The sequence below is a fragment of the Cyprinodon variegatus genome, unplaced genomic scaffold (assembly GCF_000732505.1).
Source record: "Cyprinodon variegatus isolate N-32 unplaced genomic scaffold, C_variegatus-1.0 Scaffold227, whole genome shotgun sequence".
Taxonomy (NCBI): domain Eukaryota; kingdom Metazoa; phylum Chordata; class Actinopteri; order Cyprinodontiformes; family Cyprinodontidae; genus Cyprinodon; species Cyprinodon variegatus.
This window is the reverse complement of record NW_015150680.1, coordinates 213,195-238,052: the sequence shown is the minus strand read 5'-3', so window position 1 is coordinate 238,052 and position 24,858 is coordinate 213,195. Positions and strand designations below refer to the sequence as shown.

The window sequence follows — 24,858 nt, the reverse complement described above, 5'->3', positions numbered from 1 at the left end:
ACAAAATATTGGTGGGGACTGTCCCCATACCGGTCGAGATAGGTGGGGACGTGTCCACACCAGTCTTTAAGGAAGTTATGCCTATGATTCATCGTTAAATGGAGCATAGAGACTGTAAAACATGCCTTTAACTAACAGAGAAGCCCAGTTAGAGCAGTAATTATATAAAGATTGTAAAAAATATGTAAACATTTTGCAGTTAAGATAAAAAGAAATTTCTGTCAATATGCTCTATCCAAAACTCCTCAAGCGGAAAAGTTTGAGTTTCACCTGTTTAATTTAGTAAAAAATCTTCTTTAGGGAACCTTCGTCTATCCGATTTTTCGAAAAAATAATCGATGGGTTAGTCGATTTGCAAAATAATCGTTAGTTGCAGCCCTAATCTATACACACAGAAAATCTTTGGGTGCAAATTGAAACTCTTCCTGCGCGTTAGTTTATTCTATTTTTAAGAGGAAGGGATGCTGAGGTTACAGCTGCAAGGGGTTGGGTGCTTCCTTAGGGACGTCACAGATTTCACAGGTTTTTCTGTAGATCAAAGATAAAAAGGTCTGATTGCAGCAAACCAAAAACGTGATACGTAAAAAAAAAAAAAAAAAAAAATTGAAGATTGTTGACAATTTTTCCTTAGTTCAGCAACAAAATTATTGTATTTGAATTTTACATTTATGATGATTTTCAAATCTTTGGGGTGAATTGAGAGCTGCAGAATGGTGCTATATTTTCTCATATTTTGGTTAATTTGTAGTAATGTCTGCCATCAAAGTTTCAAAAAGGTGGATTTATGTTTACTAACTCAACATTTTTAAGACTTTCTATAAAACTATAATAGGTTGTTATAATTAAAAGATTTACATGATCTTAATAAATTTGCTGTGATTCTTTGTTTTTCAGGGATCAGTCCAGTTTACTGCAGCTTGTTTTGCCTGATGAGGGAAAGTGACCGAATCTGTTTTCCTCCTAATCACATCTTTAAGCTACATAACTCAGCCACTGAACGCCTGCACTTCAGAATCAGGTAGAGACATGTTCTTTTAATTGTTAAATATTTATTTTATTGTTTCTGATGTTCTTTTTTTTTTTTTTTTTTGTCCAGATACTATTTCCCAGGCTGGTATAACAGCGGCAGCTCATTCTACGCCCATCGTTACGGTTTGTCCAAAGATATGGAAAGCCCAGTAATGGATGATTGTGTCATGACCTACCTGTTTGCTCAGGTTAGTCTCAGTTCTTATACATTATTACATAAAAGAAATTCACTTTGGATGCTAACAGTTTCTCTAAAAACACCAGCAGTTCTATAGTCCAGCGTTAGGAACGCCCTCATCGGCCCCTGGTCCAAAGACAGACACTCATGCTGCTCAGAGAAGCGGGGTTAAGAATGTAACCAACAGTTCTCTCATTGTCCCCATTTACATTTAAAAAAATGATAAGAAGAGCTGCTGGGTGGAGATAATGTCTCCCTTTCCTTGTCTGTGATGGACTGCCAGCCTGTGTGGGGTCTTTGTCAGCTCTTTGTTTTGTTGAGCTGAGAAAACAGGAAGTGGAGTAGTTTTGAAGAAGCGCAAAAGAGGAACAAGACTTGTTTTGTTTTCATGGGCCTCTGCAGAAATGCCTGTCGGGGGGGTGGGGGTATGCTGGAGTTTTAATTTTTTTTTTTTTTTTTTGTCCCCACATTTGTGCAAACCTCACACCCACGCACATCAACATTTCAGACTTTGTTTTATCTCTGCACACTTTGACACCATGTGTGAATATTGAACCACAAAGTTTTCACGTCCATTAGGCTAAGAGTTAGAGAACCGTCCGATGTTTCCTTATATTACCCTGCATAGATTTGGAAGATTTCATCAGATTTTAGAACAGGAGACCTTTTTTTTTTTTTTTTTTGTTATTTGCCATGCATGCTCCTCGTTGGTTGCATTGTCTACTAAAACATGTTTTTCCTGCTCTTATCTCGATGTTCATTTTTGAAATGTTTCACTTGTTGCAGTGGCGCAGTGACTTTTTAAACGGCTGGGTTCATATTCCAGTCAACCATGAAGCTCAGGAGGAGTGTCTGGGTTTGGCCGTCCTCGACATGATGAGGCTTGCTAAAGAGAGCGGCCAGTCACCTGTGGACATCTACCATGATAACAGGTATCATACACTGCTGATTTTCATAGCAGAAATTAGAGCTGTGTTAAAGCCTTAGATTACAAACAATTATTCTCATGTTAAATATTAAAATTGATTCATGTAACCAACAATGAGTTTTTAAAAAATGTATTTTTAAAAATTAATTTCAGTAACTTACATTTTTTTTCTCCCTTTCCATCAAATCTTCCCCCCTGCTTTTAGCTACAAGTCCTTCCTGCCCAAATGCATGCGGAACCGCATCCAAGAGTACAACCTGCTGACCCGGAAGAGAATCCGTTACCGCTTCCGACGGTTCATCCAGCAGTTCAGTGAGTGCAAGGCCACTGTTTGCAACCTGAAGCTCAAATATCTGATGAGCCTGGAGATGCTGCTGCCCTCTCTGTACTGTGAGCGCTTCAGAGTGACCGACCTCTCCTCACGAGAGATTACCATCGTGGTGAAGGGCAACGAGGGCATACTTTGGTCCAAAGAAAGTGGTGAGGGGGGGGCAGAGGAGGTAATTTCTGCGAGTTAACGACAAACATTTCATTGAGTTAGTAGGGAAAAAATATGAATAAAACTTTAATAAAAATTTCTGTTTGCCTTTTATGTCACTAGGAGCTGGAGACATACTGTGATTTCCCAGAGATGATCGACATCAGCATCAAACAGGGCAACAAGGAAGGCTCTGCAGAAAGTCGCATCGTTTCCCTCACCAGACAGGACAATCAGATCCTGGTATAGTGATTTTCACTATTCAACTATTACCAATAACTGGAGCTGCAGAGGTTCGTCTTTTATCAGATCAGATAGGAGAAGGTCAACACTGTCCCTTCAACTTTTAGTCATGTACTCCACAAATCTGACCATTTATGGAAGCAGGAAAAAGCCACAAGATGTTTGGCTCACAGTTTAGCACAAGCTGGAGACCAGTATAAGAAAATGTTCTTCTGAATACAAAAAAGAAAACAGAAAGAAAACATTACGAATCACACCACCTCCACCATGAAACAAACGGCAAAAAAATGTAATCTAAATAAGTACATTTTCCTTGAATTAAGCAGGTAAGTTAAACACTTTGCCAACGGAACGAGAGAAATTACATTTAAAATAAGAAAAATTAACTGCAGTCTCTTATTTTAAGTGCATATTATCTGATTATCTCATTTTAAGCCTAAACATACTCATTCCATTAGTAGATCATCTTATTTACCTACTTGAATTAAGGGTAAATACACTTAATTTGAGACTTTTTGACTCATTTTAGGATTGTTTTTCTGTGCAATGTCAGGGTGGGGGAATTATACATGCAGTCAAAACTGGTAAGAATAATGCCCCAACTTAAGGTTTCTATCTAAAAAAAAAAAATCATATATATCATCTCCCTCCACATTAAAGCTCCACTTTTTGTTTGTTTTATTTTGCAAAAAGCTTAATTTAGCAACTAAATAGGGCTGTTGAGCCACCCAACCTTGAGAGAAATCTACTAACAAGATCCAGAAGCTGAATTACAAAGCAGAAGCTGTTTAAAAGCCCTGAAAAGTTAAATGCTTAACTACCTGATAATGACAGTTAATGCGTCCAATTCGAATAAACAGGTTTAAAAGCATGTTAGCCTTTTAAACCTGCGCTTTTCCCCGCTGGGGTCGCTGGTGCCTATCTCCGGTTGTCAATGGGAGAGAGGCGGGGTGCACCCTGGACAGATCGCCAGTCTATTGCAGGGAAATGCAGAGACAAACAAGACAAACAACCATTCACACACAGACTCACACCTAAGGACAGTATGGAGAAGCCAATTAACCTAACAGTCATGTTTTTGTACTGTGGGAGAAGGTCAGAATACCCAGAGAGAACCCACGCATGCACAGGGAGAACATGCAAACTCCATACAGAAAGACCCTGGGACCCTTCTCACTGCAAAGCAGCAGTGCTACCCACTGCGACACTGAGCAGCCCTATTAGTATTTACATCACTGGAATATAAATCAAATATAGATTTTTTTCACTGCTTTTAAATCAAGTGTAAACATTTTGTCCATGTATTTCAAAACAAATAATTCATTGATATGTTCGGCATCATTAAGGAGCTGGAGTTCCATTCCCTCTCTGAGGCCCTGTCCTTCGTGTCGTTGGTGGATGGATATTACCGTCTGGTTGCCGATGCGCATCATTACCTGTGTAAAGAAGTAGCTCCGCCAAGACTTCTGGAGTGCATTCAGAGTTTCTGCCACGGCCCTGTATCGTGAGTTTCATTGTTGTTCACTTAACTAGCACATCACGTGTGTCATAATGCACTCACAGCCACATGCTATTTTTACACAAAGGCACATTTTGCCCTTTGATCACAGGATGGAGTTTACAATTAGTAAGCTGCGTCGTTCAGGCAACTACCAAGGCCTCTACATCCTTCGCTGCAGCCCCAGAGACTATGACAAGTTCTTCATGTCCTTTGTTGTTGGGGTAAGTGTTAGCTTAATGTTTATCAATTTGCATTAAATGCAGGTTTTATCGCTGAATATAATTCCTCACTGTCTGCTTATTGTTTTGTTCAAAGAGCGATGAATGCGTTTACAGTTGCACTTGATGCATTTATTCCAAGTGTCCCTCACTTTTATTGTTGTGTCAGATGTCCTTGTTCAGTCCTTTCTAACGTGATGCTGGACAGAATCCACAGTTTCTTTTATTGAACATCTAAGGACATTTATATTTAGAAAGGCATTTGTTTAAGCATGTGTTGTTGTTTCTGTTTTAAATAGATTTTGTTACTGTGAAGCATTTTGTGATGCCAATGTCTGAAAAAGCTGCTATAGAAATATTCTTTTTTTTCTGTCCTGCATTGTGCCTCCTTTCCACCTTCCTTTAGTCCTAGATTCCTGCCGTTCTGTCTTATTTCTTTATTCCTTATCTTCCTTCCTTCCTTTTTTCTATTGCTTGTTCTTCCTTCCTGCTCTTGGTATCCTTTCATCCTTGTTTCCTTCTTTCTTACTTACCGTATTGTTTAGTTTTTTTCTTTGTTTCTTTTCCGTCATTCAGTTTCTGTTTTTCATGTGGGATTTTAAATGTATATTTAAACCAAGCAAATAGTAAAAAATTGATTACTGGATTGTTTTAAACGATAAATGTGAAGTTGCATCAGGGAGTGATCTGTTTTTATTCATGGATTGTGCAAAATGAAGGATTTTGTAAATAATCAACCACTAGAGGGAGCAACAAGGCCAGATTTTTGACACTTCATGACTTTTACTCTTTAGAATACATATTTTAGTAATTGTACATTATTTTCAATTTTAATCAAAGTATTTATTACATGTGTATTTTGTATTTTCAGTATGAAACCATGGTGGACTATAAGCACTGTCAGATCGTGAAGACGGAGTCAGGAGAGTTTATCCTGAGCGGTGCCAAAAAAAGCTTTGGTTCCCTTAAAGAACTCATGCATTGCTACCAAAAGGAGGCGCTACGCACCGATGGGTACACGTTCCAGCTAATTAGGTGCTGTCCACCCAGCCAGAAAGGTCAGCCTTCTATTCTCAACATTATTATTATATTGTCCTTGATATGGAAACATTAGACATAGATATTGCTATTATTAAAGAAATTAGTTATTTCTTCGAGAATTAATATTTCCTATTCTGTTTTTTTTGTAAGCCGCCAAAGTTACTGTAAGTTGGAGGTTAATTCAACGTCTTTGGTATTTGACAGTATTTTCAATGATACTTTTTGTATTCCTATTTGGGACCAGATTGGCAGCCCACCTTTACATAAAAGAAAACATCATTAAATGAATGGATTTTATAAGAAAACAAAAATCTGAAAACAGAACAGCCAAAGTCTGTTAACATCAAAGTAGTGGGATGTTATGTAATATATTATAATAAAAGCTCAATTTATAACTTTTACTCAGTCCACCTATTAAGTCATTTTATATGAATAAAACACAGAATGTTCATTTCTCTTAAATTGCATTTGTTTATTTTGTGTTTAGAGAAACAACACATGTAAAACATTTAAAAACTCTAATATTACATCAGACTAATACAAAATAAGGCCTACATTTTTATGATGTTTATACCTACTTAAAGCTTTTTATTATTAAATGGTAATATAAATCTGACAAACCAGTCTTATTAAAATACCTACTTTAATAAATAGGATACGACTGTAAGAGCAATAAGGGTACCATAGTTTTAAGTTCACCTATTTCAGTGAGATTTTTTCTTTTAGATGTTCAACAAAATATTGCACATCTTATTCACTTTAAATCAGATGCAGTCTGCCTTTTTTTTATTTATTATTGGATCAATCATTTCTTCATATAATTTTGATTTGTCAGACCTTGTTTTTTTTTGGTATAAAAAACATGTTTCTGTGTAAAATAATTTGCCTCTAGGGGTTGTAGTCATACTGGTGTCACATGTCCATCTTTATATCTCCTCAGATAAATCCAACCTGCTGGTGTGCAGAAACAACCAGGGCACAGAAGTCGCTCTGTCACCATCGCTCCACAAACACATCAGTCAGATGGTTTTCCACAAAATCCGCAAAGAGGACCTTATTTTTGTAAGAAGTTTAATAATCCGGTTATATCTTCAACCTATTCTAATGGGAAAACATTGTTAGATGTCTCTTTATTTATAAGTGCCCCTCGTAAGGCCTCGATAAATTTTATTAGACGCAGCATAATCTTTTATAAAACCACACCTTTAAATTTGAACACAATGTTCAGAAGTAAATGTTTTTAGCAATATCCCTGCTGCCAAAGTGCCTGACAGCCTTAACAGTTCCTAGAAAAGAAAGACATTATTTGCTCAAAGTTGTCTGAGCCTGAATTTTTTGATTAATAATCCAGGATTTCCTGAGGTCAATCTCTTTAAACTTATGTTTCAAATTAGAAAGACAAGTGAAAATGCTAGCTGAATTGAAATAAATGCAGCTTTGGCAGAAATAAGAAGAAACAGACAACCTAAACAGGCATTCTTGCACATGCTGCTCCATGTCCTCATTTTATCCTTAAAAGGCTTTTAATGGATGGTTGGTCCCATTGTGAGTTGTGGAACTCCTTGTTTGTAGAAAGTTGATTCAAATGAGTTAGATTAGAGCTCCTAGAGTCTCTAAATGTCTGGAATTGGATTTTTTGCCTTTTTTTGGTCTGAAGAAAAAAAATTAAAAGTGTTTGTTGATCAATAATATAACTTATTATGGTAAAATTAAAAAAATTAAAAGTGTTTGTTGATCAATAATATAACTTATTATGGTAAAATTGTCTTTTCTGAATAAATGAGTTTTTTTTAATCAGTCAGAAACTCAAAGTCATTTTACTTCTTTATTTAAAACCTAAGCTTCTTGATCCAGGTTCAGTTTCTGTAAAATGAACGCACTACTGGTCAGAAACTGGGATTCAAAGGATCTGGATATATGTGCAGTCCAGATGTTTTAGGTTATAAAGAAGAGAAATATCCCTGAGTAACTCCAGCCCTGTTATAAAAAAAAGAGAAAAGGATAATAAACCCCCACTGTGTATATGTTCTGTTAAATTTCCCTGGAAAAATGAGACATTTCTCTTAAAACCAACAGACAATGTTTATTCTCCCATAGCTTCCTACATGTACAGATAGAGTATCCATTAATTAAAAAGCTGGAAAAAAAAAAAAAAGTTTGTCTAGTCCCCAAACACAATGATCAGGATAGCAAACTCTAAGGACAGCAGTAAGGAGAAAGATCATTGGCTCACAAAAGCAGGAGAGTAACTCATTAGAAAAGGCGCACTACATTCTTGGTTTACCTTTTTTTTCTTAAAGTGTCTATTTGTTATTTGGATGTTCATCTATGATTTCTCAGCAGTGTAAACCTGCACAAAGAGACATGAGGAATAATGGAAAGACTGCAAAGCTTTTAAAACAATGTTTACATTAAGCTCTCTGCTATGAAAGTGCTCTTACTTTAATCGAAAAGTTTTAAAAAGAAAAGATCTGTCCTGCAGGATATAACGTGGATATTTTACTAATGTAGCTGAATTTTTAAACAGGTAAAATATAATCTCCTAATTTAGTAGACTTTGGTAATTTTCGGCCTGTGCTAAATACTAGTTTGGAGCTTGTTTTCAGTGGATTTTGTGGATTAAGCTTAATGAAATTTTATTAACTAAAACCTCCAAAATCCACAAAGTTTCTATTTACTAATAAGATTTGGAAATAAAATACAAAAACTGTCTGAACCAATATTGTATCTAACATTAAGAATCCATTCCTCCAGCTTTATTTATGTTATTTGGAATATAACCATTTCAGAATGAAAGCCTGGGCCAAGGAACGTTCACAAAGCTGTTCCGCGGAGTGAGAAAGGAGGTGGGGAACTACGGGGAGGTTCACCAGATGGAGGTTGCAGTCAAGGTTCTTGACAAAGGCCATCGCATTTTTTCAGAGGTTGGTCATATTAAATGTCTGCCTGGAATAATTGGGGTTTCAAAGATTTATAGATTCAAATGAAAATGTTCTTCTGTTCTTTCTCAGTCATTCTTTGAGGCAGCCAGCATGATGAGCCAGCTCTCCCACAAACACTTACTCCTCATTTGTGGTGTGTGTGTTTGTGGTGATGAAAGTAAGTAAACTACATAAAAACTGCAGTGGGAAGCAAAAAAAGTTAAATAAAAAGAAAACTTTAATGTAATGATGCCAGATTGAAAAGCAGTTTAGCAGAAATCTGTTGCTTTATTATTCTCAATGAGTGAGTCTGATTTCTGTTCTGTGACTGTGGTCATTTTTTTTAACACTTAATTGTAGACGACTTTTGAATTATTAATGTTTTATACGCTGAATTTTTAAGGCCCAACCGCAGCCTCTCTGTTCTCTAGACTCAACGTGCTTAGAAAAGATCTTCCGCTTATCCGGGGTCGAGTCGCGGGGGTAGCAGCTTCTGTTGGGAGGCCCAGACGTCCCTCTCCCTAGCCACTTGAGCCAGCTCCTCCGGTTCCCAAGGCGCTCCCAGGCCAGCCGAGAAACATAGTCCCTCCAGCGTGTCCCAGGTCTCCCCCTGGACCTCCTCCCGGTGGGTCGTGCCTGGAATGTCCCACCAGAGAGACGTCCAGGAGGCATCCTAACCAGATGCCTGAGCCACCTCAACTGGCTCCTCTCGATGTGGAGGAGCAGCGGTTCTACTCTGAGTCCTCCCCAGATGGTGGAGCTCCTCACCCCATCTCTAAGGGAGAGCGCAGACACACTACGGAGAAAACTCATTTCAGCCGCTTGTATCCGGTTTCTCGTCCTTTTGATCATGACCCAAAGCTCATGACCATGGATGAGGGTAGGAACATAGATCGATCGGTAAATCGAGAGCTTTGCCTTTTGGCTCAGCTCTCTTTATCACAACAGACCGGTACAGCGCACGCTTCACAGCAGACGCCGCACCAATCCGCCTATCGGTCTCCCACTCCATCTTCCCCTCATTTGTGAAACTTAAACTCCTCCTCTAGGGGCAGTACATCCTCCCAAACCAGGAGAAGGTACTCAACCCTTTTCCGGCTCAAGACGATGGTCTTGGATTTGGAGGCACTGATCCTCATCCAGGCCGCTTCAAACTCTGCTGCGGACTGCTTCAGTGAGAGCTGTAGATCACGTCCTGATGAAGCCAATAGAACCACATCATCTGCGAATAACAGATGCAATCCTAAGACCACCAAAACAGATCTCCTCCTTGGCTGCGCCTAGAAATTCTGTCCATAAAAGTTATGAACAGAATCGGTGACAAAGGGCAACCTTACGGAGTCCAACCCTCACCAGAAACGAGTCCGACTTGCTGCCGGCAATGCGGCCAAGGCTCTGACACCGGTCATACAGAGACCTAACAGCCCTCATTAAAGAGCCCGGTACTCCATACTCCCGGAGTACCCCCCACAGGACCCCCAGAGTGACACGGTTGAATGCCTTCTCCAGATCCACAAAACACATGTAGACTGGTTGGGCGAACTCCCATGCACCCTCCAGGATCCTGCTGAGGGTGTAAAGCTGATCCAGTGTTCCATGGCCAGGGCGAAAACCACACTGTTCCTCCTGAATCCGAGATTCGACTATCCGATGGACTCTCCTTTCCAGAACCCCGGAATAGACGTTACCATTGAGGCTCAAGATTGTGATTTCTCTGTAGTTGAAACACACCATCTGGTCCACTTAGAAAAGATGTTATTATCTATTGAATGTTTGTGGAATTATTGATCATAAAATTAAGAAATATGGATGTATTTTTGCAGAGATGAGTCCCTCTGAGTGACAGCTAACCCGATATGTTTAAACTCATGTATTTATTGTTATTAAGAGGCTCTAGTTTCCATTACAGTAAGAAGATGAATATATTATCTCACTCTTTGTTATTTTAGACATGATGGTGCAGGAATATGGGAAATTTGGCTCCCTGGATACCTATCTGAAAAAGAAGAAGAACTGTGTTAACATCACCTGGAAGCTAGAAGTGGCTAAACAGTTAGCCTGGGCCATGCACTATCTGGTAAGACTTTGCAGAAAATCCACCTGATTTTTTATTTTATTTTTTTTTGTTTGGTACTGGTTTCTGCAGATTAAATTTTTGACATATTCAGATATTACTAGTATTTTTTTTACATTTTTTTACAGGAGGATAAAAACGTTGTGCACGGGAATGTTTGTGCCAAAAATATTCTCTTGATCAGAGAGGAGGACCGGAAGACAGGCAGCCTGCCTTTCATCAAGCTCAGTGACCCCGGTATCAGCATCACTGTGCTGCCCAAAGAAGGTGAGAGACTCAGCCAGCGTCCTTAGAGATGCTGTGTGGGGACATGTGAGAATGAAAAACACCAATCCTTCTCATTGTTGGTGTGATTGCCTGTTACCTGTGCAGATGCTGAGCAGCTAACTACTGTGTTTTTTTTTGGTCACATCTGCTTTTTAGTTTTGGTGGAGCGTATCCCATGGGTGCCCCCTGAGTGCATTGAAAGCCCACAGAATCTGAGTTTAGCAGCAGACAAGTGGGGCTTCGGGACCACAATTTGGGAGATCTGCAGCGGGGGAGAAAAACCCCTCTGCACGCTGGACTCCTCAAAGGTCTGAAAACTGCATATATATATATATATATAATTTATCTATGAACTCTGTAAATGTTAGATTTGGTGTTATTATTTTTCCTCATTATTTTCTATGTGCACCTTTGCGATCTGCTTCTGCAGAAGAACCTGTTCTATGAGGACAGACACCAGCTGCCTGCTCCAAAGTGGACAGAATTGGCCAACCTGATAAACAGCTGCATGGACTACGAGCCTTTACACAGACCCTCCTTCAGAGCGATCATCAGAGACCTCAACAGTCTTTTCACTCCAGGTAGGAAAACAAGCAGCAGACAAATTAGTCTATAAGGAAACAAAATCAGATTAAAGCAGTATGTGTTAAACTACAGCAAAGCAAACTCAAATATCCAACATGTTTATCTGTAGATTAGAGATGCATATTTTAATTGTGTAACATGGTTTTGCAGATTATGAGCTGCTGGTGGAGAGCGACATGGTACCCAACAGGACCCGAGGCTTTGGCTTCCCTTGGGCCTCAGTGAGCCAGGAGCCGGCCCAGTTTGAGGAGAGACACTTGATCTTTCTCAAGCAGCTGGGAAAAGTAAGCCACACTCTTTGTAAAGATAGTTTAGTTTTTATTTTCTGTCTCTAACAGATCTGTGAATCAAAAGATTTGAATTCCTTTGGAGAACATTTTAGAGAAATTAGTCAGAATCCAGACTGTTTAGAAGCCTTTTACGTTAACTTGGCTGTATTTGAATCTGCTCTCCCTCTGCACGCTGCAGGGCAACTTTGGCAGCGTAGAGATGTGCAGGTACGACCCCCTGCAGGACAACACTGGGGATGTGGTGGCTGTGAAGAAACTGCAGCACAGCACAGCGGAGCATCTTCGGGACTTTGAGCGGGAAATTGAAATTCTTAAATCGCTTCACCATGAAAACATTGTTAAATATAAAGGAGTGTGCTACAGCGCAGGTATGAACAGATTACTGGCTTCAGAACGCTTTCAAAATTTATAATCTTCTTTTCCTTTTACTGTTTCTTTGCTGTAGCCATTTTATTTTCAAGCCATTGTGTTTTAGAAACATTTTGCCCCTTAAACAGGCAATGCCTCCACCATCATTATTTAACCCTCCTCTTCCTGTAGGCAGAAGAAACCTCCGTCTCATCATGGAGTATCTCCCCTTTGGCAGCTTGAGAGACTATCTCATGAAACACAAGGATCACATTGATTCCAAGAAACTGCTGCACTACGCATCACAGATATGCAAGGTAACAATAGGTTTATAGATGCACTGTAAAGCATACTATGGAACCCTGGTGCTGAGTATATCACCTCAACATCAACTTCTTCCAGGGCATGGACTACCTTGGCAGTAAGCGTTACATACACAGAGACCTGGCCACCAGGAATATTCTGGTGGAGAGCGAGATGAGGGTGAAGATCGGGGATTTTGGCCTTACCAAGGTCCTGCCCCAGGACAAAGAATACTACACCGTGAGGGAGCCTGGGGAGAGCCCCATCTTCTGGTGAGGACTGTTTTGATGTTGGATAGGTGTAGAGCGCAGCTATAATCACGTTAACATAGCCAGCTGGGGTCTGTTTACGAGTCTGGTGTGGTACGGTGAATGAAAATATATGAGATGCATTTTCAGACGGATATGTTGAGGCGGGTTTCTGGAACGTAGCTGTGGCAATAAAGGTTTGTGGTCGGTTTCAAAATGAAAGCCTATTTTTAATCAGAAACTCTGATAATCTTTTACAAGTCCATGTTATGACTAGGGCATCTTCATTAAAATATGCGTAGTGCAGATTAATGCTCTAAGTCTGGACTGGTGCCAGACACTTGAACAATCGGACCCAGGAACCTTCAGAACCTTTTGAAAATCCACAGTGTTTCTCAGCATCACGCCTGCCTTCAGAGAGCGTCTTTCATAGCACTCTGTTTGATCTGCCTCCAGAGGAGAACATAAATGTTCTGCATTTGTTTCTGGAAGCTGTTCTGGTGCTGAAGAGAGTTCAAAGTACAGTGGATTGTAGCAATAATGTCTGGGGAGTGATAAAGGCTGAGAGCAAAGAGGATTTTTTGGTAAGAGGAGTCTGCCAGAAACCCGCCTTGGTAGCCGGCGTCTCTCTTAAAGCATATTAGTGGAGCTGACTCAGGTCAGAGCATGTTCTCCTGTGGGGTTTGGAGATGACCCCTCAACTTAGACAAACTTTATTGTCATTTTGTGAACACAGAGTGTGCAGCAGTGATCAGCATGTAAAGAGAGTAGGAGAAAATGGAACCAGTTTAAAAAAAATAATGGTGCAAATAATTTTTGTGCAGTGCAAAAATAAATATGGTGCAACAAGTTCAGTTCCTCGTTAACTTTGGGCAGTGGAAGGAGAGAGATGAGCAAAACTTTGAGACAGAGAATGGTTTCTCCCTTTGCTTCAGTGTATTTAAATATTCTACTTAAGATTTCCCAAAGTCCTTTGAAGAATTCCAGAAAATCCTGTTTGTTTCTCTTTAGAATCCGGAGTAGCTGTATCCAGCCTGGATACCCTGTGTATTGTAGTGGCTTCCATACATGTTTGTTGGGAATGCTGTCATTTCAGCACCTGTGTCATTTCTGTCATTTGACACGAGTCGTCCAATTTATTTCTGTCATCCGCTGATTTGAAGATTAACCCCTTAGAAATGGAGTCCCCCCCCCGTCCCTCAGTGAGGTCTAGAAGCACAAGATCTATATCTAGCCATTCAGCAAAGATCATGCTACATGGCTGTACATCATATTTTGGCATTTGACCAATTAGATGAGCCCTTGAATGATATATTACCCACTGTAAATTAAGTTGGAAAAAAGAGTAACAAGTCAAGAAAAAAAGGTAAAAAGCTAATTGAAAAGTTAGAAAGTAAAGCTAAAGGGTTACTAAGCCTCTACGGTTATGTTGTACCTATAAAAAAAAGGGTTTCTTTCAGTGTTTTTCATGATTTTCTTTTAGAAGCACTTTTGTTATTTTTCTTAATGTATTCGGGTAAATTGGTGTTTCTTGTTATTACATTGACATTCATTTTTGCCATCGAAATATCCATTTTATTTTAATGTTACAAAGATAATAAGGTCTCGTCCTGGATTCCAATTACACGCTACAAAAATGATCTAAAAATTAGTGAAAATGTCTTAAAATAAGTGTATTTACCCATAATTTGAGTAGGTAAATAAGTAAATCTCCCAGTGGAAGAAGCATTTTTATCCTTAAAATCAGATGATTTGATATTATGCACTTTAAATAGGAGACTGCACTTTTTTTTCTTCCTTATTTTAAATGTTAATTTTCTTATTCCATTTGCAAAGTGTCTCATTTACCTGCTCAATTCAAGAAAAAATGCACTTATTTTAAGAGAAAATTACTTAATTTAGATATTTAAAGTATTTCACTGAGTGCCCTATAAAGGGTTAACTAGAAAGTTATTCCCACATTCATTTCATGCATTTCCTCAGACCTGCACTGTCCTTGATAAATAAATGTCCTTTTTACCTGCAGTTATTGCAGGTTAGTACTTTGGCAGTAAGTTGCTGAAACAAATATTAATGTTGAACAAGGCTTGGCTTTATAGTCCTTGTCTGGTGTGTAGTTTGGTTCTGCTGCCCCCTTGTGGTTTTACACGCACACTGTCAAGTTGAGCAGAAGTCCTGTCTTGAAGTTGGTTTTTAGCTTTTCTTGACTCTTGAAAAAAAGATCACTGCTTTGATCTACTAACATTTTGATAAACGTGTGAGTCTAAAGTCCATTTACAAGCTCTCTGTCCGTCTCATCGTGTAACGTGCTTTATCCAGCGTTCAGCTGAACAACACAAAGCGGTGATGAAACAGAAAGCCGATTCATGTCTCGTACTGTTGCTGATTAAACTATAATCTTTCAAATTTTACATTTCCCCAGGGGAAAAAAGTTAGACTTCACTGCACATTTAGATTTATAGAGACCAGGGATGCAAATTATTGAATAATAAACATGATTTAAAGTTGACTGATCTTATTAATAGACTAACGATTGATAAGCAGCCATCTTTAAAAACTTTAGTTTTTTTACTTGTTTCAAGATATGTTCATAATGTAAAGGGATAAATATACAATATGCTGAATTAGTGCCAGCTAAAGAAAAGATGGTGAAGCAATAACACCATGTTCTAATGTTTGATATGCACAATTAACCTCTAAAACAGAGACAGAGCGCAGACATGTTAAGGTTATGATGGAACATTCATTTACCTATTCCCCCCAGCAACACCCAGGGACATAAAGGTTCCTACCAGTCTGTTAGTAAAAAAGATACACCGCATGGTTTCTAACAGCTCAAGGGTTTAATAGCTGAGAATAATAAAATCTGTTTGCCTTTAAACATTAAAGACTTGTTTTACATCTTTTTTTTTCTTTTTACCAGATTTTACATTAATTTGCAAAAGTGTCAATACCTCTTAAGCTTTTTCACACTTTATGATGTTACAATCAATAATGGACTAATATCGTTGATGATCAGATGAAAAATATTCAGCAGCAAAGGTCACGGCACAGATCTTACCTTTAAAGAAGGAGGACCAAGAAGAACCGCCACTTATGAAAGAAAATTTGAAGGCTCTTCATGTTTGGCTCTCATATTTATGTCGTCCTTCTCATGTCTTCCAGGTATGCTCCTGAGTCGCTGACAGAGAGCAAGTTCTCTGTAGCATCAGATGTTTGGAGCTTCGGTGTCGTCCTGTATGAGCTTTTTACCTACAGTGACAAGAACTGCAGCCCTCCAGCGGTACTGAGCCTCTCTGTTCTTTGTGGAACCGTTTCAGTCTGGAACTTAGTTTAGATTAGAAGTTTATAGAGCCCCATCTGATGGTTAGCTACCTTCCTCTGTGTTGCAGGTTTTTATGGAGAAGATGGGGAATGAAAAGCAAGGCCAGATGATCGTCTACCATTTGATCGACCTGCTGAAACAAGGATACAGACTGCCTGCTCCTGAAAACTGCCCAAAGGAGGTCTGCAGCACAGCAGCAGCTGGTTTTTAGTTTGGCCTATGAGTCTGTGTGGTTGTTTACCTCTTTTTGCTTTTTCAGATGCACAAGATCATGATGGAGTGCTGGAGCAGTGACCCCAAACTGCGGCCTACATTCAAGGCATTAATCGAGCAGGTGGAGACGGTGCAAAACTGCATGGATGGATAAGACACAGTGAACTTTTGACCTGCTGGTCAGTCGTTACACAATAAGGATTTCCGGGATAGTTTAGGCAGTGGTCATTAATGATCGTAGCAGTTCAACCGCTTTAAAAGCAAACAAAAGAAAAGGAAAACAAAAAAAAAAGAAAAGAAGTAACGACTACACTACAGCCAACTCAATATTTTGGAAAACAATCCAACTTTTTTTTTTTTTGCTTTTTCCAAATGGTGCAGAAAACATTAGAGCCATGAGCCTGAAGTCCACCCAAACACTTCGTTTTAATCATGGGGAAGTTTTCTATGCTTTGCCAACAAAGAGGTTCCAGTTCTTAACCAGGGTCGGTGCTATAGAACCAAACCTTAACTCCTTTTCCACCATCATCACATCTTTATCACGTAACATCCCTTTAATGTTAGTTACTCCCTGCTTTTATTCGGATTATGGAACCTGGTGATAAAGCAACCTAAGAGGTCATGTGATTTAACCCTAATGTCACCAATTTCTGAATATTGCTCTAATTATCCATTCCTCAAACTCAGTCAGCTGATCTGTTATTCTTGTGCTACGTTGACATTCTATGATCGCTAAAGCACAGTTCAATAAAAACTAAACCAAAGGGCAGAGTTTTAAGCATGGCTTTAACATTTTTTTAGGCCGCTGTACCCCAAGAGCCCGCCTCTAGCTCAAAAATTAAAAAGGTTCTTCCTCTGAAACAACGGTGACGGGTGCTGGCTTAATGCTTTTTTTCTCTTTAGAAGCAGGAAGAACTGAAAAGCTGGAACCTGTTTGATTGAAAAGACCCCAAGGAGACCCACAGTATTGTTCTTTTTCTGTTAAAGTGGAGTTTGGCTGCTCGTAACTACAGCGCAAAAGTATTCACACCTAAAGTTTACTGCAAGCTGCAGTCATACAGAGCTGCACATGGGTAGGCTGGCTTACTAAGAAAGGGAGTTCTGAAGGTATTTTCTTGCAAGTAAACACAGCTAAAGTTAAACCTAAATTATTTAAAACACTGGAAGATTTAAAGTAACCTTAAAAGTAAACATGTTAGAGTGGAATCTGTGGAGAAAGCTAATGATTAGGGTGATAGCGCAGAAGCCCTCCAACCTTCAGATCAAATACTGATTAAAACATAAAAAGGGCTGGAAGTCTCAGACCAATATTCACTTTTCAATTGATTGGGAAAACAGAATAAATAGATTCTAAATTGATTTTCTACATCATTCAATAATCTTACGTTTCATTTCCAAACAGAAACAAACTTATTGTAATAATAAGAACTAGCAAACTTAAAAGAAATAGTTTCACATTTAAATCTTCCAGAAAAATGAATGAGGTTTAACTGTACATTTGTAAATGCACGCCACACTTTCCAGGTTTTTTTTTAAAATCAAAATAAAAAAAACAAATTACAATCCAGTAACTTCATCCTTCCATTGGAATACATGGAAGCTGTTTCAAAGTAACATACAGAAAAGATCTGAAGGGCAGAAATAACTTGAAAAGGCAGCATAAATAAGACTTTGAGGATTCTATACTTCACACTTATTTTTTTTACTAGTGTCTTTAAGTTACATTTTTGGGATTTTAAACAATTTTTCTTTGAAATGTTTACATCTTTTTATGCAGAATTTATTCTCACAAACATGGATGCCATTGGTGCTTTCTGTAGCCTGCATGGTCTGTGCTATAATCAAGTTACACTGTAACATCTCTGGGTTGTTTTTTTTTATTACATTTTTATGTATTTTCTTAATGCATCATGTATTCTGAATGTTACAAGGCTAGAGTATTTGCTTATGATTTTATAAAAGGAGATACGCGGATGTGCTGTAGCTCATTGCAAGATGTTTATTTTAAAATAAAAGGGACTCTAGGTCATTTAGACCTTCAATATGTATGTTTGCATTACATTATCAACCATAAATGAGATATGGATTGTTTGTTTCTATTTTATTTCATGTGACTATTTTGTTAATATTTATATGTGCTAGATGTTAATGACTGAAGGCTTTAGGTGTGATGTTTTTTAGCCATAAATAATAAACCCTCATCCATTTTTTTTATTTTGCATTCAGTGCCTTTTATTTGTTGAAACATTATTGGAAAAAAGATGGGGAAAAAGTGGAACTTCAAAAACAAAAATATAGGACTTAGGTTCAGAGTATGACTCCGTTATTCAATGCTGCGAAACAGGGCATCTTTGTTGGACTTGTATAGCTTTGACTAATAATGAATTATATTGTTTGTGCTTCAGTGTGTTCATTTGTAAAGTGTTTATTTCTACCAAAGATTTTTTTATATTCTGCCTACTGGTATTTTCTTTCCCCACGTTTGTTTCCAGTAAGTGGACTGAACTTTTGACTGATGAATGTAAATCGCTGTAAATGTGTGATGTAAAGATATTCTGTTTATCCATTTAAGCCAGTAAAGATTTATAACATTTTGGTCATAATGTCTGGAAGATTTTTTTTTTTTTTTTTTGATATTCTAAAAGTCAGATTCTTGTTTTTGTTGGCAACTTAATTTCAGATATTTACCACTTTGTTCCTCAGGGTGATTAAATAATCAGGAAGATGAAAACCCTGAGAAAAAGCTTTTTTTTGTCTTGCTTTACTTTAATCTGGCAAAAATAAAGGTCACCATCATTTGAACACATTGACACTGCAAGACAATCATTTTAACAGTAATTAAAATTTATTCCATGTTTAAGGGAAGGTGAATCGACATACAGAGCATGTTTTGGTTCAAATATGTAAGAGGCTAATGGCTGCTATCACACAAGTATAAACCAAATGACTGTGCAGAGCCTCATCTTTAGTTTCAGCTTTCTGTCCCTTCCTTCCTCAGCACAACCGTCCGATATCGTTCTTGGTGCAGCCTTGGCTACAGCACATCCCTGCCACGCCCAGAGAAAAGTTCCTCTTCTTCTTGCTCGTTACGAGCAAGTCAGCAGCTTCTTTGTTCTGCTCAGCAGAAGCCCTGGATGAGCTCAGCTGGCTTGGGAAGCTTAAAGATGACGGAGGTCTTTCATTCGTGGCTCTGTAGAGGGTAAGAAGGTCTGCTAGGGAGTTGGAGAAAGATGTGGCAAAGGGGAGAGGAGAGTCCTCGTCCCTGAGGTCTGTACCGGGGTGCCAGGTCTTCTGTTCGTCTTCAGCTGCAACATCGCCGAATGCGGTCCAGTGGGACGGGTCTTAAGGAAGAAGAAAAAAACGTCACAAAAGTTGTTAAATGTGTTTTTCCAAGAAAAAAAAAACAGTAAATGATGGATTTAAAAAAAAAAGCCACTTTATTATCCCCTTTCCTTCAAAATTCAGCATTTTTTTTAAATTTATTTCAGTCTTAAATAACTGCACTGAAAAACACAGATCATATGTTCTGCAGTCACATTAATTAAATCTGACCTCTGACTCTAAAGCCTCAATGAATAAGTAGGAGGTTTGACTCACCCGCTCCCTCTTCTGTGGATCGTTTCCACCGGGAGCCGCCGCAGGTGAAAATGACGGCTCTGATGAACTCTCTCCCGCACAGTTTCACCCCATAGTCCCTGGGCATGATCAGTCTGCTCATTACGTTGGTTCCCACGCTGTCGCACGCCCCTCCGACACACATCACGGCTAAGGCAACGGTCACTCTCCACAGCATCTTCTCTAAAGGCTGAAACTATAACCTAATCAGGGAGCTGAGGAGTTTTTTCTTAGACCCTTAGCTGATTTTTAAATATTTTTTTTACCTGCTGTGCTCAATTAAAGCCCACTTAAGCAAAGACAAATGCTTGGGTTTGCCTGCTTCGCGCCCCTCTGGTTCCCTCTGTGCCAGTGAGACCAACCTTTTATACTGTAGTCAGTAGTTGACTCTGAACTTGTGCGTTTCTGCTGCCCTCCCTTCCTCCCTCCCTGCATCCAACATACAAGCACGTCACTTAGATTGATGGCACTGACGTACTTGGAGTTATTTCTTTCTTGTTGCCACTTATTGCACACACAGTCTATGCAGGAAGATTAAAAAATGTGGATAATGAAAGAAAGATGTTTAAATATATTACAAAATAAAATCGGAAACGATGCAGCAAAATTTATTTTATTGGCTTTACAAATACGTTCAATATGTCAGATGCAAATGATTTAAATAGGAAATAAAAATGTAGAAAAAGGCTTTGGTAAGATGATCCTCTTTATTTCATTGACTAAAATGAAAATTATTTTTGGACTATATGTTTCAGTCTTTCTTCCCTCTGGTGGTCAAAAATCAAACAACAGAAGTTTATCGCACATCTTATCCACTAAGGATAGTGTCTACTATAATTATAATATCCCTCTACAGTGCAGTAAATGTACACATCATAATTCAATGGATCTGAATCAGTTTTCTGCATCAGCCAATCAGCTTTTAACATGAGACAACTGTACAAACCAAAACAGCTAGAGATTTATTCAAAGGTCCGTGATGTGGACTTGATGTGGTGCAAAGCTCTGACTCCAACACGTTTACAGAAGTCAGATCGGACCTGACAGCTGTTCTCTATGATGAAACTAAAATAGCACAGGTGAACGCACCGCTCGGACGGTTCGGATCTTGACTCGTGTCACAACTGATGCATCACTTTTCCAAAAGGGAGATGAGGCCGCTTTTGGCCCGCCGGGCCTTCTCTATGCTCTCAAAGGTCGGCGTCCCAAGAGGCAGGTCCAAACGGTCGTGCTCAGAGGCTATGATATTCTCAGCTTCGCCTGAAGATGCAAAGGAACCAAACGTAAATGTTTTGCAGCATATCAATGTCATGGCCGCTGTCATCGTACTCGCACAAATACAGCTGTCTGTTTTCCCCTGTATGGCAGTAACATTTTGTAAACTCATAATCCAGCCGCTGAAAGTCAGCATTTCTGATTTGTAGTACCATTAATAAGCATTTCTAATCGTATACAAACACTCAATGAATTAGCACCTCTTAACGACTCTTCTAATAATTCTTTTTCTTTCAGGATGAAAGATTCTAGATTGTCGATGGAAAGATGGATGGATGGATGGATGGATGGATGGATAAGGGAGATACTGGATAATGAAGGAAGGATTAACACTAAACAGTTAAGAAAATGTGAAAAAATATGTAAGAACAGAAAGAACGGCAGTATGACATAAGGACGGAAGGATGTTCAGAGAGGAAAAAGAGGTCAAAAGGAAAGAGAACCACATGGAAAGAAGGACAAACCCTTAGACACTAGGGTCGGGGTTAATGTCTCAGATTAAAGGAGGAGTATGTGCATTTATCTCCATTCTCATTTTATGTTTTCATATCTGGAAAATTCTGAAAATATTGAAATTTGTAATGGTAGCAGTCTGAATGCGTCTGAATGTTAAATAAGGACTCAACGTGGCCTTTCAACAAGGAAATGATCCCAAACCCACATCAGAACTAGTTTTTGGATTAACAGAACAGGATCTTCAAAAGTTACCAATCCAAATCAACTATACCAAATAAACCAAACCAATTGGTTATTTATATAGAAACATGTCAAAAGCTAAACGTGGTGATCAAATACATTAAGCTTGTATGTAGAATTTTGTCAACTAGATCCACAATGTATTAAGTAAGTTATCAAGTTTTTTTTTTTTTTACAAATATTTAAGGTAATTATTAAATTATTTCACCCTGAAAAAAGGAAGAACCCAATTTTTAAGGAGACCCACCAATCATGATAGCCTCACCTCTCATCCGGTAAATGAGCGTCCCATAGGCGCTGTCCATCTGATAGGCAAATATGAAGCCCAGAGGGACAATCGGAGCCAACATGGCAGGCCTTTTTCTTTTAATGGCTCTGAGGGACAAAAAAAAAATGTATACATTCTTCATCAACATAGAAAGAATTTCACAAGACCTTATTCAAATAGAAAAAAAAGAAACAAGTTGAGTTTCTTGTCTGTTACAAGTAGACGTGTTATTTTGTGTAACATTTCCGCTCGCGGCATCTGTAAATACCAGTGGAGGATCACCTAACCTGTGAAGACTCGCACTTCGCATCAGTCACACAGGTCGAAGCTGTTTCCTGAGAGATTTACTATTAAAGGAGGAGTGTGTGCATTTAAAAACAGATGTTTGTTCCACCTCTCACCCTGCTGTCAGTCCCACTGTGGCTACAGCGAAGAAGGAGCCAAAGTATTTGAGAAACTCTCTGGACCAGGCCATCTGCATGGCCATCTGTCGCTCTCTCATCTGGTTCTGCATCAGGATCTGACGTTCCATCTGTGTGGAAATACGCAAACAAGGAAGAAGAAAATGGGTTTTTATTAACTGCTTGGTTCAAATAAAAACCAACAGAGCTCTATCTGAATTTAAAATAATTCATGTTCATCTAATACATTTTCTAAAATAAGCTAATGAAAATATAGGTATCTGTATTAAATTTAGGGCTGAAACAATCAGATTCATTATGATTAATCGATTAATAATCGTGAACTAATTTAGAAATCGATTAATCGTTAACTGGAGCATAAAGACTGTAAAACATGTCTTTAGGTGACAGAGGGACCAAATTAGAGCAGTACTTATATCAACTTTGTAAAAGAAATACATAAAAATCATGCATTTAAGATGAAAAAAACATTTTAGTCTGTCAGTGCTTTATTCAGAATTTTTCCGTTTCACCTTGTTTAATTTGGTCAAAACTCTTCTTTAAGGAACCTTTAGCTACAGTATCTGATTATTAATGGATTCATCGAAAAAACAATCCACAGATTAATCGATTTGCAAACTAATCGTTGCAGCACCAATAAAATGAAATAAAAAATAAATTGTCAGAATTTATTTTGATGGAATCATGTAATGAATAGGAATCATCTATTAAAGGAACAACAAAAAAATGCTTATATATATATTTATATATATATATTTTTTTATATATTTTTTTTACATATAATTTAATGGCTCAGGGTGACTGTAACAAACATTCTTCTTTATTTCTTTTTCTAAAAAACAATGTCTGCACCAATCAGAAATTGAAAAGGCAACAGCAGGTCATTAAGATCTCTAAACACATGCTCTCTTTCCTGTAGTGTTGATGTCTTCCGGCCTGATGAATCATCACACCTGACTTGTTTGGAGCTGAGGTTCTGATTTAACACTTTTGTTGTAGCTCAAATGAAAGCGCCTCTTTAAGGATATACATTGTTATCATGCAACAGAAGAGTGTTTATAGTTTCCATCATTTTGAAGCAGGTTGTATGAGGCTAAAAGATTCATTACTCAGGTTTAAATCATAAAAGCTCAAACTCATACAAAAAAAAACATGTGGTTTGATGCTCCTTTATATTAAATTAACTAAATAAAATCATATGTCAGTTTATGGGGTAAGCTTGAGATCGATATAGCTTATTACTGCAAGTTTAAAAGGTTTGTGCAGCTGCTGCAAATTCCGATGGCAGGTGAAAAGTCTGCCTTATCTTTTGAAGAAAAGAAGCATCATGTTGAATGTATAACTTTCTGTTATTTTGCATATTCTCCGACTTTGAAAACTTAAAGCTACAGCAAGCAGCAAAGCTGTGATGGAGCGCTTCTCACACAAAGCGTGGGTCAGACTGCTGCAGCCATGCTGATTAACCTCAGTAAGGTCAATGTTTTGTCTCCCGTTTCCTGTCTGACACGCACACTACAGCCTACGCCCATTTAGACAAATACATGCATCCTGCCTGATTGACTGACATTCTCCGTTAAAAAGCCTTTTATTTGCCAAAAGTGAAAGAGTCAGAGATGAGGTTTTGTTCGTCTCCCCCAACGAGGAAGAGACTCTGACCTGGTGATGATACAAAGCCACCATTCAGCTGAGCTGACGACGCGAGTCAAAGAGGTAAATTATACCATTTTCTTTGAACTGCGTTGATTTGACAAATTTACGCTGACAGGTCCTTTTGTGTCCCTGTGTGGCCGGCTGATCTGTTTAACTGCGTTAGAAATAAAATTGTACACTTTGCACAAAAACATCCTCAAGACCAAAGAAATAACATCTAATTTTTGGTGACAGATGAAATAAATGGCATTCTAAGGAAAAGTGAACAAAACAGAAATGTCTGCCTGAATGACTCCGAGACAATTTAATAAGGTTTTATAAGGGAGTTGGCTACATACTGACCCAGCATGCAATGTCTTTAACTATTAAACACGAGCATGACCACCCAATGCCTTCCTCGGGATGACAGTAGGCATGACAGATAGGCTGGAAAATGGTCATCAGCTCCATATGTGGTTTCGCTGGAAAAATCTTTTTAAGCAAGTCAGACAACATACTCAGCTTGTTGCTGCACCTCTTATTCTTTGAACAACTTCGTATCTGGCGTGCCTCATAATAGTATACCCTATTACCTTTGAATTACAATCAATAACAAGCAAATGTCTTTAGCAGTAGTAAAAACAGTGAACTTGGTGGCAGAGTAGAAAATGTTCAGCAGCTGCTGTGGAGAACTGTACATCATCAGATGCAACAGTCTCTGTTGGACCTTCTTCCAAACTGAATTTATGTGAAGACCACCCCA

General features: G+C 38.5%; 4 protein-coding genes across 5 annotated transcripts in view; 2 read left to right on the top strand and 2 right to left on the bottom strand.

Moving 5' to 3' along the window:
* The window catches only part of jak2 (Janus kinase 2), a 51,405-nt gene extending 34,228 nt beyond the window's left edge, over positions 1–17,177 (top strand). Inside the window, exons 3-24 of the mRNA XM_015381036.1 lie at positions 895–1,018; positions 1,097–1,217; positions 1,994–2,139; positions 2,341–2,635; positions 2,737–2,856; positions 4,203–4,360; positions 4,467–4,578; positions 5,447–5,633; positions 6,557–6,678; positions 8,406–8,540; positions 8,628–8,715; positions 10,487–10,614; positions 10,740–10,878; positions 11,035–11,186; positions 11,309–11,459; positions 11,614–11,747; positions 11,932–12,121; positions 12,294–12,418; positions 12,504–12,676; positions 15,818–15,935; positions 16,045–16,158; positions 16,237–17,177. Coding sequence (XP_015236522.1) covers positions 895–1,018; positions 1,097–1,217; positions 1,994–2,139; positions 2,341–2,635; positions 2,737–2,856; positions 4,203–4,360; positions 4,467–4,578; positions 5,447–5,633; positions 6,557–6,678; positions 8,406–8,540; positions 8,628–8,715; positions 10,487–10,614; positions 10,740–10,878; positions 11,035–11,186; positions 11,309–11,459; positions 11,614–11,747; positions 11,932–12,121; positions 12,294–12,418; positions 12,504–12,676; positions 15,818–15,935; positions 16,045–16,158; positions 16,237–16,344 — 3,140 coding nt within the window. The 3' untranslated portion in view covers positions 16,345–17,177. The remainder of the gene's footprint in view (positions 1–894; positions 1,019–1,096; positions 1,218–1,993; positions 2,140–2,340; positions 2,636–2,736; positions 2,857–4,202; positions 4,361–4,466; positions 4,579–5,446; positions 5,634–6,556; positions 6,679–8,405; positions 8,541–8,627; positions 8,716–10,486; positions 10,615–10,739; positions 10,879–11,034; positions 11,187–11,308; positions 11,460–11,613; positions 11,748–11,931; positions 12,122–12,293; positions 12,419–12,503; positions 12,677–15,817; positions 15,936–16,044; positions 16,159–16,236) is intronic.
* Positions 17,178–18,641: 1,464 nt separating this feature from the next.
* LOC107088705 (relaxin-3-like) lies at positions 18,642–20,128 on the bottom strand. Its single transcript, XM_015381042.1, has 2 exons — positions 19,788–20,128; positions 18,642–19,531 (listed from the first exon to the last, which is right to left on the bottom strand). The coding sequence occupies exons 1-2, from the start codon at positions 19,981–19,983 to the stop codon at positions 19,185–19,187; spliced, it is 543 nt and encodes a 180-aa protein (XP_015236528.1). The 5' UTR covers positions 19,984–20,128; the 3' UTR covers positions 18,642–19,184.
* A 401-nt stretch (positions 20,129–20,529) lies between these two features.
* Positions 20,530–24,858, bottom strand: part of plgrkt (plasminogen receptor, C-terminal lysine transmembrane protein) — a 27,036-nt gene continuing 22,707 nt past the window's right edge. Inside the window, exons 3-5 of the mRNA XM_015381043.1 lie at positions 22,446–22,576; positions 22,042–22,151; positions 20,530–21,065 (exon numbers count right to left, since the gene is read on the bottom strand). Coding sequence (XP_015236529.1) covers positions 20,938–21,065; positions 22,042–22,151; positions 22,446–22,576 — 369 coding nt within the window. The 3' untranslated portion in view covers positions 20,530–20,937. The remainder of the gene's footprint in view (positions 21,066–22,041; positions 22,152–22,445; positions 22,577–24,858) is intronic.
* Positions 24,098–24,858, top strand: part of LOC107088704 (programmed cell death 1 ligand 1-like) — a 37,255-nt gene continuing 36,494 nt past the window's right edge. For both annotated transcript variants that reach the window (XM_015381037.1, XM_015381041.1), the window contains exon 1: positions 24,098–24,176. In XM_015381037.1, the coding sequence (XP_015236523.1) occupies positions 24,129–24,176 (48 nt within the window). In that variant the 5' untranslated portion in view covers positions 24,098–24,128. The remainder of the gene's footprint in view (positions 24,177–24,858) is intronic.